The sequence below is a fragment of the Drosophila teissieri genome, chromosome 2L (genome assembly GCF_016746235.2).
Source record: "Drosophila teissieri strain GT53w chromosome 2L, Prin_Dtei_1.1, whole genome shotgun sequence".
In the NCBI taxonomy this organism is placed as follows: Eukaryota; Metazoa; Arthropoda; class Insecta; order Diptera; family Drosophilidae; genus Drosophila; species Drosophila teissieri.
In genome coordinates this window covers 7,943,081-7,960,507 of record NC_053029.1, presented here as the reverse complement: position 1 = coordinate 7,960,507, position 17,427 = coordinate 7,943,081, and the positions used below count along the sequence as shown (strand labels likewise).

At 40.5% G+C, this 17,427-nt stretch overlaps 1 protein-coding gene across 2 annotated transcripts; it reads left to right on the top strand.

The window, feature by feature from the left end:
* The first annotated feature begins 1,097 nt into the window (after positions 1-1,097).
* On the top strand, positions 1,098-14,730 carry LOC122626436 (lachesin). 2 transcript variants are annotated; one of them, XM_043806698.1, is made up of 9 exons: positions 1,098-1,440; positions 5,087-5,193; positions 6,641-6,857; positions 7,720-7,878; positions 7,959-8,087; positions 12,287-12,437; positions 12,530-12,672; positions 14,202-14,333; positions 14,543-14,730. In XM_043806698.1, exons 1-9 carry the CDS (start codon positions 1,098-1,100, stop codon positions 14,728-14,730), a joined length of 1,569 nt encoding a protein of 522 aa, XP_043662633.1. The 2 variants fall into 2 exon arrangements, with proteins under 2 accessions (XP_043662633.1, XP_043662632.1); XM_043806697.1 differs by having other exon boundaries at positions 14,483-14,730.
* Positions 14,731-17,427: the final 2,697 nt, after the last annotated feature.

Sequence of the window (17,427 nt, the reverse complement as noted above, 5' to 3'; positions counted from 1 at the left end):
TTAATTGGCATAAACTTGGCTGTCAGCACATGCGGTATAGAAACTTTATTTCTCCAAGACTTCATAAAGTTCGCAGACGCAAGTATCTCAAATATGAAAGAAAATAAATGTATTTTTTATCAGTTCTGGTTAGACCTTTTCCGACATTTAATTTTTTTCCCTCAGATAAACCATATAAAAAAGGACATTTATCAACTGGCCGCCAGAGGGCGCTCAAGTTGCTACTTCTGAGGGAAATCTTTATGACTTTTTGGTTATTCCGTTGGCCCTTTTTCCCTTTTGGTGGCTTAAACTTTGCTGCAACACGTGCGAACCGCCTACGCATTGGCTCTATGGCTCTATGGCATAATATTTTGCCAAACTTTATTGAATTCCCCAGCAAATCTGCATGGCATCTGTGTGCATGCGTGGAAAGTTACTAGACGGCAAACAATTGGGCAGGGAACAGGAAAGTGGGAATTCAGTGCATTGAAAGCAAATTTATGGGTGCTAAAGTCAAATGGAAAACTCGAGAATTAAGGCTGCTCTTTCTTCGTTTTGCCAATCGCAATATCACTGAAAACGAGTGGGACTTTAAAGTTGCAATGAACATCTAGTCAACATCTTTAAATTTTGTTTGAAAAATTTTCTTTAGCCTAACAATACTTGAAAGTGACAGTTAAATAGTAGATGGCATGGCATTAGTTCATTTTGATAACGCATATAAATATGTATTAATCCAAATGTAATGTAACATTATAATATTAAATTTTAATCATATTGTAGGTGTGTTGACCAGAGCTTTATAAAATGATTTTACCCAAATGGCGTTGCTTACAAACAGTACATATTAAGTAAATGCCTGAGGGAAATAATCCTGTAAAAAAATCTAGAATTTGGTAATTGCCACTAGCGAGAAACTGCGATAACAAAACCGTGTGAAAAACTCCGAACAAAAGCGAAAACACAAACAAACCCCGCGGCGTTTTAAAAACCAGTCCGCGGCAGTGAGGTGGCAAAAACTGAGCCAGTAGATCCGAGAGGATGCACTTTGGCCAGGAGGCGAGGCCATCATTGGGGCTCCTGGCTGTGGCTGAGTCGACCGCAACGGCAAGTTGATGTTGCCCCCGTCCTGGCATCTAATTGGGGCCCTCCTAGTGCTCGCGGCCACAGCGGGGGACTCCACCAACAAGATCATCTTGCCGCAGATTCTAAACGGTGGCGGCGTCGGCGGCATTGGCGGCATCGGCGGGGGCATCGGAACTGCCCAGGGCAAATATCCGTCTGGATCCAAGACGTTGGCGGCGGGAGTGGTTCCAAACTTCGGAGGAGCAGCTGGCAATGGAGCGGGCGGCGGCGGAGGTCCTGTGGCTGGCAGCGGAACTGGCAGCACGGTGGTCGGGAGCAATGGCGTGATTGTGGCCGGAGGCGGGGCCAATGTGCCGACCTCGAATTTAAACAGTGAGTATCTGACATGACATATCTAAATGAATATTTAGCTCAAGTGCCAGTACACTGCCACACAATGCACATGTATTGTATTTTTTATTTAAATAATAACTGCTTAGTAACACATTAAAGATATTTTCAAGTTCATGTTATACATTCATGATACATTTCTGTGCACTTTTATTGCCCTGTAAGTGTAGCAAGACTTCCCACAACGCCATGTTTGCACGGACTGGCAATTTTGTAGGGCAGTGTAAATATTGCAATCGCACTTTATCTTTATCCGCGATTGCCTTTTGGCTGCTTTCCGACTCCCGCTGCCTGATGCCTGATGCCATCAATAACACTCTGATACCACGTAGGCGACCGAGGCCCCCGCGGGCAATCATATTTGCACAGACAAATGGGGAAAAGGGGACAAATACCCACAGATTGGGGGAGATTTGGGCCGCAGGGCGAAGGAGGTACAAGGCTTTATGCCAAAAATTGAAAGCCACCTGGGCAGAATGGGCGGCAAAGGCAGCAGTTCACAGATAACCTCGTGCACACAAAAACGCTACTGAGCCTGCACTTAGGATAAACTTCATTTAAATCATATAAAATATTGCACTTTTATGCAGAAATGTTTTGTGAGTTTCTCAGTGATTAGAGGATGCATTTAGGCTAAACTTTATTAAAATGATGTGCTATATAACACTTCTATGCAGAAATATATCCTCAATTTGGTGAATTCACATAAACATTGCCGATTTCTTTATTTCAAATAAAATAGAATTTGTAGAAAATGTACCAAAATTTATTTCCGATGTGGGAAACGATAGTTCAGAGTGTGACGCCACGTGACGGGGGAAAAATGAATACCGAATGGTGACAGCGCCGCGGGGGGAACACGCCTCCAACTCCGATTTGCCACTCAACTCCTGTGAGTGCCGGCTGCCATTGTTCTCAGGTGCAGCGGCAACACAAGCGGTGGCAACACTACCAGCAACAGCAACAGCAATAATGCCATTTAACTGCGCGCAAAATTCATTCAGGCAGCGCAATTTATGTCGCAACAGGCGACATCCACCGCATCATCCTCGTCCTTATGCACATCCTCGTGGATATCCTGCCGCCGACTCGTCTTCCTGTCGCGCAGTCTCAACTGCCGATGGCCAATATCATAGCTAGCGTGTTTATGCATTGCGAGCTGCGAATTTATTCATGAATCGAGCACCTTCACGGTGCCGGCGAAAATGCAATATCAACTTCAATTAACTGCGGAATATTTAGTTTAAGGCAAAATAAAATCGTATCTATTTGTGTAAAAATTTTACATTTGGCGCAATAATAATTGCAATTCCTCATTAAAGTTTATCTAAATTAAAATCATAAATAACAGCTATAATGCCATATTTTTAGTTCCTTGAGTTTCTTGAAATAAAATTATTCTTTTGTTTACAATTCATGTACAATTAAATTGTCCTTAATTTAATTTAAAAGGAGGATCGTCACTTGAGTGGCTTATTGTGATTAAATTGTTTAATATTTTCTCAATATAATCTCAATATAAGCTTTTTAAGCCTACATTTGGAGTTTAAGAATTCTAAAACGCTTATAACTTGCAACTGATACCTGTCATCTCTATCAGACTCCCCATTTGATTGCTTGTTGCCTCTATTTTAGGGCGTGGTCGTGTGGGCGTTGGGGCGTTGGGGGCGTGGTGGCAAAAGGCTGAGACCTCAACCAAATTTATATGCAGACACGCGCTCTGGCGCGAAAATTGCAGCTGGATGAAATCCCATGATTATGCAGGCCATTTTCCCCCGCCGCTGGTGCCCATTGCGTAAACTTCCCACGCTAGAATTGCATCATTGGGTCGCGAAATTTGCCCATTGGTCCTGTTTTTTCGTCGGTATAAGTCACTCAAAAAAAGTAGTATTGTTTTCATTGCAATATGAATAACTCAAAAGAACCTACTGCCTGTGGTGAAAGGTGTTTATATTCAATATATATCGCGATAATAAAAACTTAAACTACCTATTCCCATTTAAAGATATTCACAGCCAGATTTTACAACCTTACTTGACTTGTTTGCAAAACTTAACATAGAACGTACATGTTTAAATGTTAAATTTCATTAATTTCATGTAATATATTTAATGCTGCGCCTCAGTCTGAATGAAACAAGATATACATTTTTTCTCGTTCCCCGTGCAACTTTTGTGTTATTGTTTCATAATTAGTTGGACTTCACTGGAGGGCGCGGCCAAAAAGGCGGAGAGGTTGGCTTATTGTTTGCATTGCTCCTGGCCTCGTGGAGTCAACCAAATTCTAACGACTTCTGCACATTTCGATTCGGGAATGGCATATTTGTACATAACTCACTATTTGTGTTTCAGTTTACATTCTACATACTACCTACACATGGCTGGCAGGCACACACAGCAGTCATCATAAATATCTAATTAAGCTAAAGCAATAGTTGCAAACCATTTCTGGGTCGTGAAATTAAGTTGCCCAAATAGAAATGCGGCCAGCTCGATTCTAATTAAAATTTGCACATTGCCTATGTTCTTTTAAATGAGGAACCGATGCAGTTTCAAATTCACAAAGACCCAATAAAAATCAAAGTTGCCAAATTTAATTGGGAAAAGAGTCAATAGGATTATTAAATTTTTGGTTTATAATGTAATACCTTCAGCTTCAAATTTACTATAAATTAAGTAAAAACTAAGCTGTTTAATAAGGTGATTTTGAGAACATTTCAAGCTCACATTCATTCTCGAAAGTCTTTGACTGTCCCTCTAAGCCGCATTTCTACTTCATTGAAATCGTGTGATTTGTTATGCATAATTGTTGCCTTTTCAGGAATGCGATTAAATAATTGCAAGTCAAACAGTTTAATTGAATTGCCGAAGCTATTGCGTTAGGCTATCATGCTCAAAGCAAACAAAAATTGAATTCCTAAATTAAATATTTGCTTGGCTCAACTAAATTAGCAGCTAAATGAATGAAGCCAAGTCTCCTTCTCTTTGGCAGGCCCCTTTGTCCTCTTGTCGCCAGTGGTGGTCTATCAATATTTGTCTGAATAATGGGGGAAAAGCCGCTAGGAGCTTTCATAGTTGCCTTCACGGCAGAATTTAAATGCATTTCGACCAAATTGTATGGTCATTAAAAGTTAATCGATGCAGCTGCAGCTATTTTCGCATCGAGGATTTGCGAAAAAGAGTTTAACTTGTTGATGTTTGAAGCAAATATTTAAGTGAAATTTCCTCTGTACGCTTGTGTGATCAAACATGTGTTTAATTATAATTGTACACATTTGTTGTTGTTCCAGTCAGCAAATTGCCGCCAGCGAATTCCCGAACAGCAGCAGCAAAAATAATGAGCCAACGCAAAAATCAATGAAATAATTATTTTGCACCCCGAAGTGTCATTTTTCGAACCAATGCCACCACCACCCGCACTTTGCTGCCACACGAATTTCGAAACATTTTTACAATTAATTTTGCTCGCATAATTGATTTTTATGGTTTATTTGATTATGCAAATTCATGAGCGGCATATTGACATAAAACTAAGTCAAATAGGAATAAAACTGTTTGAATATTTCATGCACTAAATTAAAATAAATTAATGTTCTACTTGTTGTTTTGTTAATCCCTGTGCTTTGCAGTTGTCGTCGAAGAACCCGAATTTACTGAATACATCGAAAACGTAACTGTACCTGCTGGACGTAATGTTAAACTCGGTTGCTCCGTCAAAAATCTGGGCTCATACAAGGTGAGTTCAAATTACCTAAAAATTGTAAGAAAATCCTTCCTCTTCGCAAAGGGAAATTTACTTATAGTTACTAAGAACCTTATAGTGCCGTCTGCCTTTTAAATCCCTACTTCATGAAGAACTTAAATGGCGACCAAAATAATTTTACCACTGGCCATGTAGAACCGCCTGAAATCCTTTCAGAAAAGTGCTGACGGCGAACCGCTTAGTTTTTATGCACCATTAGCCGTTTTCCCTTCGACGGCAAAAAGAAGTCCAAACAGAGCAAGAAAAGCGACAGGGCCACAATAAATGGGGTTGGTTGGACGGGGAGGGACGTGAAATGATTTATTAATTAAGCAGCTTGTAATGAGTGCTAATGATTTGATTACTTGGCATAAAAATCATGCCTTGAAAGATTAGACCGGGAGTGCATAGCAAATGAGCTGGCAGCGCAATGGGGAACGAGCCCACTAATTAATTTCCATTGACTTCAGCTGGCGGACTGCAGTTTGCATTCTTAGCAAATGCCACGGCTTTCGAAGGGACTTAAGCAGATCATTACCATGAATGGCGAAAGCGGCTTACTCGCACCAACAGGGGGCATCATTAGGAGACACTTGGAGTGCCAGATTTCCCCGGCTCAAGTGGCCATCATAGACGACCTTGTTAGCGCGAGTTGGCTTCCAGAAACCCATTCGATAGTCTGTCGGTACGCAGGAAATAGAATCAAATTGAGGTGTAAATGAGAGCAGCAAGAAAATGTGCTGCAAAACGAGAAACGTGCAGTGCATGCGGGGAAATGGGGAAAAGCCCTTGGAAAATTCCTGCCCAAGGTGGAGAAGCTGTAGTCGAATGGCATGTTTAAGTAGCTGGGCGTCTGTAAGTAAGGCTTCCCTTACATCCTTTCCCCCAGATGTATACATATACATATATTGGCTGCATGTAATTCATAGCTATCACCACACACTCTCACAGGACTCGGTCCTTTTTCCTTCCGCACATCCTGCGACTTGTAACCGGTTGCGTTTATTTTTATGTGCGACACTATGATGCAATTTTCTCGCTTCCGCTCTGCGCCGCCACCCATTTTCCAGCCCACCCACTTTTTTGTCCTCCAGCTGCATTTTGACTGCTGATGCTGAGCTGTGAAATTGCTGGATGTTCCATATAGTGTACGTGTGTGTAGTGGTGTTAGTATGTTATTAAAAAGTTCCCTTTTTTCTTAAGTTCCGGCAGTGGTGGAATGCGGAATAAATAGCTAAAAATCGGAGTAAAACTAAAAGCCTTTTGTTGACCCCGCTCGGATTAATTAAAGTTCAATGGCAGCACTGTTAACGCGTCACTTAATCCAGAGATATATTTGAAGATTAAGTACATTAACAATTAAGAACTCAGAAACCTAACTATAAAGTATTGTAAATTGTGAATGATCTCCTACATAATCAGCTGGCCATCCCCGTTTCAGGTCGCCTGGATGCACTTCGAGCAGTCCGCCATCCTGACCGTTCACAATCACGTGATCACGCGCAATCCGCGCATCAGTGTCACGCACGACAAGCACGACAGGCACCGCACGTGGTATTTGCACATAAACAACGTGCACGAGGAGGACCGGGGTCGATATATGTGCCAGATCAATACGGTGACGGCCAAAACGCAGTTTGGCTACCTGAACGTTGTGGGTAAGTTGCGGGCCATCTAATCAGGGCGTGGCAGCTTGGGGACTTTCGCCGGAGCTGCTGCGAAAATCCTGTGCAAATACGGGGCGAATTAAAAAATTATTTATGTGCCTTTAAGCGGGTGTGCTGCAAACATGGCCAACAAGAAAAACAAAAACCCCGAAAACGGGAGAAAGCCGGCTGCGAAGTGGAGCGGAGTCCAGAGCGGAGTCCTGGAATCAGGATTCGAGGACCAGTAGCCGGAACGGAGCACAGTTCAGTGAATCCTTTGGCGAGGCGAAATTATTTTCCCTGCCTGGGCAAACAACAAACAAATTATTAAAAATGCATGCCATATTTGTGGAAAAGGGAGCGAATTCGCGTGCTTTTAATTAAAAAGTGCGAGAAAAAGAAACGAAAGCGAAACGCGCACAACAGAATAGATATAGAGCGAACTTTAAAATCGCATTCTATATGTGAAAATGTACGGCACATGTACATACCCGCTTACATCAAATGAGTTTCTAAAGAAATTAAATATTAAAAACCCTGATAATTGTGCTGGCCCATAAGTAAACGCCATATTGAAATGTCCGAAATGAAATTCAAATTTTAGAACGAGATCCCCGTTTCATGAGCAATAAATGCTTTTCGATTGCACCGAATAATGAGGAATTGGAAAATAATTGCTGTGCGACAGCACAGTTTGTATTGAAAGCAATTTCCTGATGCCAAACTGCCGTTTTTATGTGTTGGCAAATATTTATCATGCATAAATACGGGGTCAGAGTTCAATTTTAAATGACTGCCGACTGCTGACCGCATCTATTTAAGAGGATTACCAGAGTTTAGCGGATATTGATGAAATTCCCCGATCTTTTTCCAGTTCCCCCCAACATCGACGACTCGCTGAGCTCCAGCGATGTGATTGTGCGGGAGGGCGCCAACATTTCGCTGAGGTGCCGGGCCAGTGGCAGTCCCAGACCCATTATCAAATGGAAGCGCGACGATAACTCCCGCATAGCCATCAATAAGAATCACATAGGTAAGTGCGGATGCACTGCATCAATCATTTAGCGCTCTCCCCTGTCACATCCCCCAACTGATTTTCACCCATCTTTCCAGTGAACGAATGGGAGGGCGACACCCTCGAGATAACTCGCATTTCCCGACTGGACATGGGCGCCTATCTGTGCATCGCCTCCAATGGCGTTCCTCCCACGGTTTCCAAGCGCATCAAAGTCAGCGTGGACTGTAAGTACATTAGTTCTTGTAACCACTAGCTAAGTAACCACCAGGATAAACAGGATTGCTAGCTAGCAATAGTTGCCAGAATTGTTAACTACTCGCTAAAGTATCCGCGAAAAAGTTAGTTAAAATCTAAATAAAACGTTGTTGTTTCCATTTGCATCGCAATTTTTTTCATTTTGGTTTTCAATTTATTTTTGTTACGCGCGTACTGGGAATTTGTTTTGCTGTTGAAATGGTTGGTTTTATTATTTTTTAGTTTACCTAGGACTCGCTGCCGCTCATATTCCATTTGTCAGCAGCGGATTAAAGTCGAACTTTCGGGAAAAATTGTTGTGGACTGATTGAAGCTACCATAAATATCGCTTATAAAACGTTATAAAGTTACTATTTTATTTTATTAAATTGGCTTAACAGAACCTAGCAGTGATTAATGAATTAAATGTTTGCTTAATTCTTAAAATTAAATGTAAATGCTTTGAGCTGGCAACAAGTGTCTTCCGCTTAACAAATATTAACAAATATAGTGGGAATCCAAAATAAAATTTGGTGTTCAGTATTTATTTTAGTGCACAACTCTCTGGCCGGGAAATACAACTGGCAAATGCCTTAAAGCTGCTTTTCATGTCTCGGTAGCAAAGTCCCCGCAAAAACCCCACAAAGAGGCCCATGGCTACGACTTTTTTTCAATTGGCAGCACACTTGTAGCTGCTGCAGTTTGTGGCTTATACTCGTACTATGGCAGTGGCACAAAAAAAAATGGAAAGACAGAATCAAATCACTGCGTTGGCCGTTGTGCACTTTTTTAAGATTTATTACAGGCGACAGACACATCACATGTGCTGTCAAGTCCTGTCAGGCCCTGCGAGGTGGGCATCGCGTCAGGACTTTCAGTGGGCGTGGTCGTGGTCGTCACAGAAATTTGCTCGTTTGCTGTCACTTAAAAATGCCGCAAGCATAAATCTATTTTTGTTTTGTACACGACATTCGCTGCTGTAACCAAACAAACCTCCGTCGAACAGTGCTTCCAATTCCCCCTCGCAATGCCGTGCCCAATGCCAAACTGGGCTGAAACCAGTTCCAGTTTCCGTTAACAGTCGACAGTGGCTAACCTCTGGCCGGCAAAAAGTGCAATACCAAATACACTTGTGGCAGGGGAGTCGCAAAAAATGGTGAAAATACAAACAGAAGAGTCGAAAATACCTTGATTGCTGCAGATGTCCTCCATAAAAAAGGAATTGTTCAATGTTTGCGTGTGTTCGGGTTCTGCAGCTAGAATCTGTGTATCTAAATTGGAATGGTGATAAAATGACACGTGGTTGAAAAAAAAAATAGTTAAAATATATGTACCAATTTTAATATTATAGAGGTATTCTTTCATACAAGTAACATTTCGGTTTTTTAAAAATGTTATGAAATGTACTAAAAACTATTTAATTTTCAAACTGAATTTTCCCTTTTTTAAGCAAGAACCTTTTTGTAGAGCTTATATCGTTTTTATTCTCCTTAATTATGCTCAAGCCGCTTAATAGAAGGTATTGAACCAGCTTGCATTACAATCCATACCCGTATTCAATCGACTGATAGCCTCTACCAATCGACGATTACCGAGAAATGGAGAACAGAATCCCAGACACAATCTTCCTGTGCGACAATCAAGTCCTTGCCATCATTCCAATTTCGACCCGCACTAATTCCACAAATATTGTCGCAGGACATTTTCCAGGATGCTCTGCCCGCTCTCCCCGCTCTTCCCGCTCTCCCCGGTGGGTGGTGCAATCAATGGCTCGCAACTGTTCGACAATGCTGCCACTTCAACAGTAATCCTCTCGGCCACCATTCAACCCCTTAACGAGGCTTCATTAACGGCTAATTTTCAAGTTGTTTACACTCGCAGTCAGCTCACCTTTTTTCTAGAAAACGTTCTATGGAGTCGGAGGCGGAAAGAAAAGAAAAGAATGTCACTCAATGTCCAGGCCACCGCGTCCCACCTCCCGAGCTAAATTATTGTTGACTCAACGCGAGTCCTTGTGGCACTTAACAGCTGCTTGACTCGACTGCTGGCTTTTCCGGCTTTCCTTTCGCCAATATTGTCGCCACTCAATTGTAATTTAAATCAGTGCTCGAAAGGAGTGGAAGAAGCTGTTATCCCGGACAAATGTTTGTCCTTCCACTTGTCCTTCCAGTCGGCAGTGGGCAGTCGACAGTCGGCACTCGGTCCCAGGTTTCCCTTTTGTGTGGGCAATTAAAATGAATGGAAATAAAGGAAACGACAACTTCAAGGTGCTTTCTGCTTGACTTTCGCTTAAGCTGCGCTCAAAAGTTGTCTTCTGGCGAAAAATGAACAGAAATTATATCAATATGGCATATCTGTGCTGCATACGAAATAAGTGGATGTGAGGGAAATGTTTCGCTTTTGGTTTTTGCCTTGGACGGTTTCCTTTGGATTGGGACAGGTTAAGGGTCGTTTGCAGCATATGTTGCCCTTTTGCCGGCGAACTTTTCCGTTTCTGATTTTGATTCTGTTCCTGTTTCTGTTTCTGTTGCTAGTGCTACAGCTATAGCTGTTTCTGTGCCGGTTGCACAAAGGCAACAAATCAGTATGCAGTCAGAAATATGTACATATAAGAACCAGTCTCACTCTCTCTCTGTCTCCCTCTCTCTCTCTCTCTCTCTCTCTGCCTCGCTCACTCTTCGGAACCGGAAACAGAAACTGAATTTGTTGCTTCCTGCTTGCTAAGCAACGCACGCCACAAAAATAAACGTATGCGTGTGTGGCCCGATGTAAATGTGTGTGTGTCCCAGCCAAAGGACATATGCAAGCTGTCACAGTTGTTTTAACAAATTGTTCGAGCTCTTCCTGTGTGTGTGTGCGAGTGTGTGCAAGTGTGTGCTTCCCCATAAGTTTGAAAAATCAAAGAAAAATCCTCGTGTTTTTATTAAAGAATCTGCCAATCAAAATATTATTGGTAGATTGGGAAATCCAAAGGCAAAGATGGGAAATTGGATTTTCCTTCTCTTCTGTTACTCGTAATTGGTGTGGATAGCCATTTGAGTACCAACTAACCCACTTGACCCAACTCGCTGACAGGCTAATTAAGTTGCTCACTTCGTCACACTTAAGCTTGTTTTGGTAAAAAGGATTATGCCCAGCTCTGATGGCGCTGAGCAGCTCATCAAAAATACAAAAGATCCACGAGATACTTTTCATAAGCGTACAAAAAAGCCAGCAGCTCCGACGCTAATTTGTGTCCAAGCTGATTAAAAATTCAATTGGACCATCGGGCGGAATCCCTTTTCATGCCATTTTCCGTTTGCCTTCAGCTTAATTGCCAACTCTTGGTGGACATAAATCAACAAAAGGTAAAACAGGCAGACAAATGACAAGGCAAAACAAAAAAAATATACCAGAAGAACAGAACATCCATTGTGCCCCTTAATGATGATGAAGATGCCGACGCTGCTGGGATGGTGACAATAATGATAGGAAAACGTAGTGCTCGAGTGTTCATTAGTCCCACTCTCTGCGGCATTTCCCCATTTAATATCTTAATTAAAACTGTGCGCCAAATGCGCCTGAAGTGCGGGAGGTTCTTATGTTTGGTTTCTCGAGGTGGCAAAGGTTGGATTTCCATAGATGTCCTCGCATATAATTGCAAAGGTGCAGGCGGTGCAAGCTGGGAGCCGACTCAAGATGGCAAAAAATTCCGAATAATGCTATTCATAAGATTTCGTTGAAAGAAAATAGTTTCTTTTTTTCGCTTTATGCGAGGCTTTCGAGAACTTTCTCTTGGTGACTCGGTAACTCGGCTTGACTTGCAATTTAAATGAAAATCAGTCTGAGCAGAAAATGCCTGCTTAAATCAAAACTAAAATGGAGTATTTGCATAAACCTAAGAAGGCAGGCCACATACATATATATTAAACATATACATATATACATTTTGGTCTTGAAACTTTGTTGTTTGTCAATAAAAAAAATGGGAAAAAATACTTCCGAACTAACTCAAATGAATTATAGAAAACTTGACCACAAGTTTGCTTCCCAGTTAAGTTTATGAATTTGCTGAGTTGAACTTTTTTGATAACCGAAATGTCCGAGCGGCAGTTGAATGATAGAGAAACGCCAATTAATTGAATGCAGAATTTTAGGTAGGGCTCCTATGGTATCTTAACTATATAAATCTGTATACGATTCGTTTTAGTTCCCCCAATGCTGCTTATACCCCATCAGCTGGTTGGTGCTCCAGAAGGTTTCAACGTCACCATCGAATGCTTCACTGAGGCGCATCCCACATCTCTGAACTATTGGACACGTGGCGAGGGACCAATCATTCACGATTCGCACAAGTACAAGTGAGTAACACCATACAAAATTCGTAAATTATTAAAATAAACTATGCATTTTATCCTGTTAATATGATTTCCATTCATATTTTCCGCCGCAGAGTGGAGGCCACAGTCGGATTGCCAGCTTATAAGACCCATATGAAGTTGACCATCATCAATGTGAGCAGTGGCGATGATGGCATTTACAAGTGTGTGGCCAAGAATCCGAGGGGCGAAACGGATGGCATCATTCGATTGTACGGTAAGTTAAGAGCAGCTAAATAATTTAACTTGAATCAGTTACGTAAAGCAAAGTGCCCATGGCGCAGACGAAAAGAAAATGCATTTCTTTCTTTAAGCCCTTTCATTGCCAGTTCAAACCCAACTAATTAAGCTCTCCAGTGTCCGGTGGGTCCAATTCGGGGACTCGAGGCATTGAAAAACTACCGCATTGGCCTTAACACAAATTGACAAATCTAAGTCATTTAGATGTTTGTCCGTGCCAGGGACAAATCCAAAGCAAAGGCCAAATGAAAGGGGCGTGCAAAAAAACCTCGTCCACATTCGTGGCCCGACTTAATTGCCTGTCTACGAGAACTCACTCTCCTCCTCTTTTTGCACCATGTGCAACTTGGCCCGAATGAACCGAAAGAGCCGCCCAGAAATGTGGTAGTTCCAGCTCGTTGAGCGGCCATAATCAAGCCAGTGAAAAATCAAGTCACGTCCCTATGCCAAGGTGTGGAATTTTTGGCCAGGCTTCTCTGGCTTATCCTCGCCCAGGAGCGCTGAGAAGTTTCGGTCTCATATGAGTCAATGGCGAATCTTGGCCTTAAAGTTGAAATGCGTGTATGCGCCATAGGATTGGTGGCAAGTTAATATCACGTATTTAGTTTAATTACGTGATGGATTCGATGGCAGCGAACGTTTTTAAGTTATCGATTGGGGAATGGTTATTGCTGTTTCTTGGCAGTGGATTGAAAGTCAGACTGAGATTAAAGTCTGCAAAAAAACGAAACAGAAGATGAAGTACACTTCTTTTGACAAGTTTCCAAAAGGTGTAAAAATACAATGTTATTTTTTAAACTGACACGTTATAGCTGTTACATATAACATCCAAAGGGAAATGTCAGCTAATAAAAATGGCCTGGCATAAATTTAAACAGTTCAATTATATTTTCCACAAATTGAAACGGGAAGCGAACGAAGCAATAGCCCTTTATTATTGACGGTATTTATGGCGTTACCCCGCGGCAGACGAAAATATGCATATTGACATATTATTATGAAAATACAAAATAATTAGCATTTCGCATAAACCACTGGGGCGTATGAAGTACTCAGAGAGAGACAACTGCAGAAATTATTCAGAACGATACAAAAAAATCTGTGAAGTGGAACTCCATCAAACCTTAAATAAGTTCAGAACCAAACAGCGCATAAAAATAAAATTGAACGGAACGTGCAGCAAATGCCAAATAAAAAAATGTAAATTATATGAAAACAAGTACAGTTTTCCACAAATAGAATTCTTATGTTTGCCATTGTTCGGCGATGCATTGGACAATGTCAACAAAAAGTCAGTACAATAAAATGTCACAATGAAATAAAAACGTTCTTTGACAGCACATTTTAAAGGATTTCAAAAATGTTGATCCTACTGTTATTTTTAATAAAATTTGTCTACAGATATCAACAGAAATATAGAAACATTCTATTTACTAAAAGTTATAGTTATCCAGTTTAGTTTTTGAGTACGTAATAATACACTTTGTTGCCTTAAATATTTTTCAGTTTCATATCCTCCAACCACTGCCTCATCGGGCATATACTCCACGGATTCGCATTGGGCAGAAAATGGGATCAACAACAATTATGCATATGGTGGCCCCGACTCCACGCGATCGATTTATGCGCAGGATAAAAGTGAGTGTATTAACTATAACTACATACTTTCTATACCCGAGCACCCTACTTATATCACTGAGTCACTCCTTCCAACTCTCACGATTTCTTCGGCTTCTATTTGTGCTCTATTTCATTCCATGCCCACCATTTCATGGCCATCCACTCAGATACGCGATATCAATCGAATTTGAACGAAATCGGCTTATCTGAACAAAAATCCTTCCTAGATAAGACGCAGAATCCGCTGTTGGCCAATGGCAACGCTAACGGGGAGGCGGATGCGGAATCCAGCGGGGTCACCACCCGGGGTCACAACCCTTCGATGGCCATTGCGTGGCTGCTCGTCGTCATCGCGACGTTGTTGTTAACAATCCGATCTGCGGTTGGTTCTAGCCTTAGCCTAAGTCTATGTTAGTTAATGCAAATCTAGCTTATAGTTACCAGATTCAACTATGTACGGGAGTAGCTCTAAGGCTTTACGTAACACGTAACACGTAACGTTCGCGAATAGCATTTACGTACGTACGTACGTACGAAAGATGTATGTGTAATCAACTAGACCCTAGTGTAAGAGACCCTAATTACAATCCGCCCTTTCCCCATATACGTCACAAGGTATACATATATATACCTATATATATATATGAGAGACCAGGTCCGACTGAGCTCGTTGCATATGTATAGCCATCAGCCACCAACCATCAATCACAAGCCCATTCTCGGGGGTCTATGTACACTCATAATCATCTATTTCTAGAAGGTAAGATGAACCAACCAAAGGGTAAATGCAATTCCATTTTGCTTTCCATGCTGTGCTTCAAACTGAGAAAGTTTCATAGTTATCATATCTTATAGCTATGCATCTATACACATCTATATATTCGTGCGTTAAACGCTGCTGACTCACACTTGCATATAAGATTACATACACCTAATTATATTATTATGCATATGCCTTAAGGATTGCAAGCTGAGAAATGCAAATTAAACTAAGAAAAATAAGCCATCACACATATCGATCATGGAAATTGTTTAATTAAGCCAGAAATACCGAAACACGTATACAGTTTTGTAGATATAGGCAAATTGCATTTGGGGTCAAGTTTCGAATGCGTTTAGTTACTTCAAGCTATAATTTGAATGATTTGAAAACCTTAAACTTAATTATAAATAAAATGATATAAAAATCGAGTTAAGTTGAATACAACCCACACTTAACAAGGGGTATAATCTATATATGTCAAAGTATAATTATTTTATTCGATTTATCATTTATTTATATAATTAAACACACCTCGTTTTAATATGGTCCACAAAGTATTTACACCCAGGACCGTCGGATAAGATCTTGTTCGATTATTAAATAGCAAAAAACTAATTACGATGTAACTTATAACAGAATTATTAATGTACTAATGTAAAGGCAAAACGAAATGTTAAACATTTAAGCTAAAATTAAATATATTTAAATTGTGTTGCTTTAAAGAGAAATTAAAGTAGAAGCAAGCAAGCATGTTGAGTGTTGAGAAATATAATTGAATTGAACGCAGAGCTATGGACACAATGGAAAAAGGATATACAAATATATTACATTATATACCATTATAGACTACGTACGTACGTATATACAAAGGAACACACGCATACACGAACCACACTTATGTAACATGTATTTAAGCATAACATATAAAATGAGTTGTAACTGAGGCATTAAATTAAATAAAAATCCCAAAAGGACAAATAAAGCTACTGAATGGCATTCAGGGGGCAGTCACGGAAAGCAATGAAAGTAATGAAAGTGAGCAAATTGAAATAAAAACGAAATGCATCGGCAAGGCACAAGAATGATGTATTAAATGCTTAATTAGCAACCAAATTAAATAATGCCCATGCAAACACCAAACATTCATATTACACAAAATAAAGAAAAAAGAACCCTGCAAAACATTAATAAACAATTAACCTGGTTGATATTTTTTTCCCTCAGTTCTAGCAGACGGCTGCAACAGGAAAGGAGGTCCAGTTCACTCTGACCGCATTTTATTCGTTATGCAATTTTATTGTATCCATTTTTCATACCCATTCCGTGAAAAAAACAGAAACCATAACAACGTTCCTATTCACTCAGATCGATAAGCAGAAGTCCAAATACCCTTGAAGTATTTAAACTAATGAATTAAGACATTACTTCAATGGATTTCAGAATTGTGGTGAAGCTCAAAAAACAGAGTGTGCTGAATATTTGCATTTAATATGTGATTTTTTCAAATGTCTTGCAAAAATCATAATACCCTCTGAGAGGGCAATGAAACATGGGAAATTGCGTAAAATTGCCATATTCAATTTAATTATTACGCGGACGTGTGATGTCTGAGGGTTTAACAGCAGGGATTGCGGGATGGGACTCGGTGTGTCACTTGAATTTCAATGACACAAATGCACCAAACTTTAGCATGCATTTTTCATCACGCTTTTTAATCATTTGAAAGTGCAACCTTTGTTGCCATGGTTAATGAGCCATCCCAGCGGATGTGGACGTTCACGATAATGGTTTACCGAAGCTTACGAATTATTGTCGCCTCCGGATGTCGATTTTATAGATGAATATTATGTCAATAAAAATGGCACTCCAAAAAAATGGTATTAGTTATTAACGAAATTTTGTATTTTCAATTGCAGAAAGGTACTTACAAAGCTTGGAGTAATAATGCAAGTAACACCATTTGTTTATGCCAAAAATTGAGTTTATACTTATAGCAGAGATTAATTGATTTTTATGTGCAGTGATAGGTAAGGGTCAGAAAATGCGAAAATTGAATTGATAGCGAAAACAACGAATGAAGGACAAAGAAGGATATTACAAGTTACTTTTAACCTTAAAAGGAAAATAGAGTGGTTGTGGAGAGTCCCAAATGCCTGATGAGGAAATTCGCAAACTCAGGAAGCATAAAGGAGTGGAACAAAAATGAAATCAGCTTGAAATCGCGACACAAAATGTCAATTTCATTACATAAAAGGACACTGCAAACGGGACTCATCTGCATAAAAGGGAAATTATTTTTCCTATTTTTTGCCGGTTGTTCTCCTTCTCCGTTTTGCAATTGCAATCTGC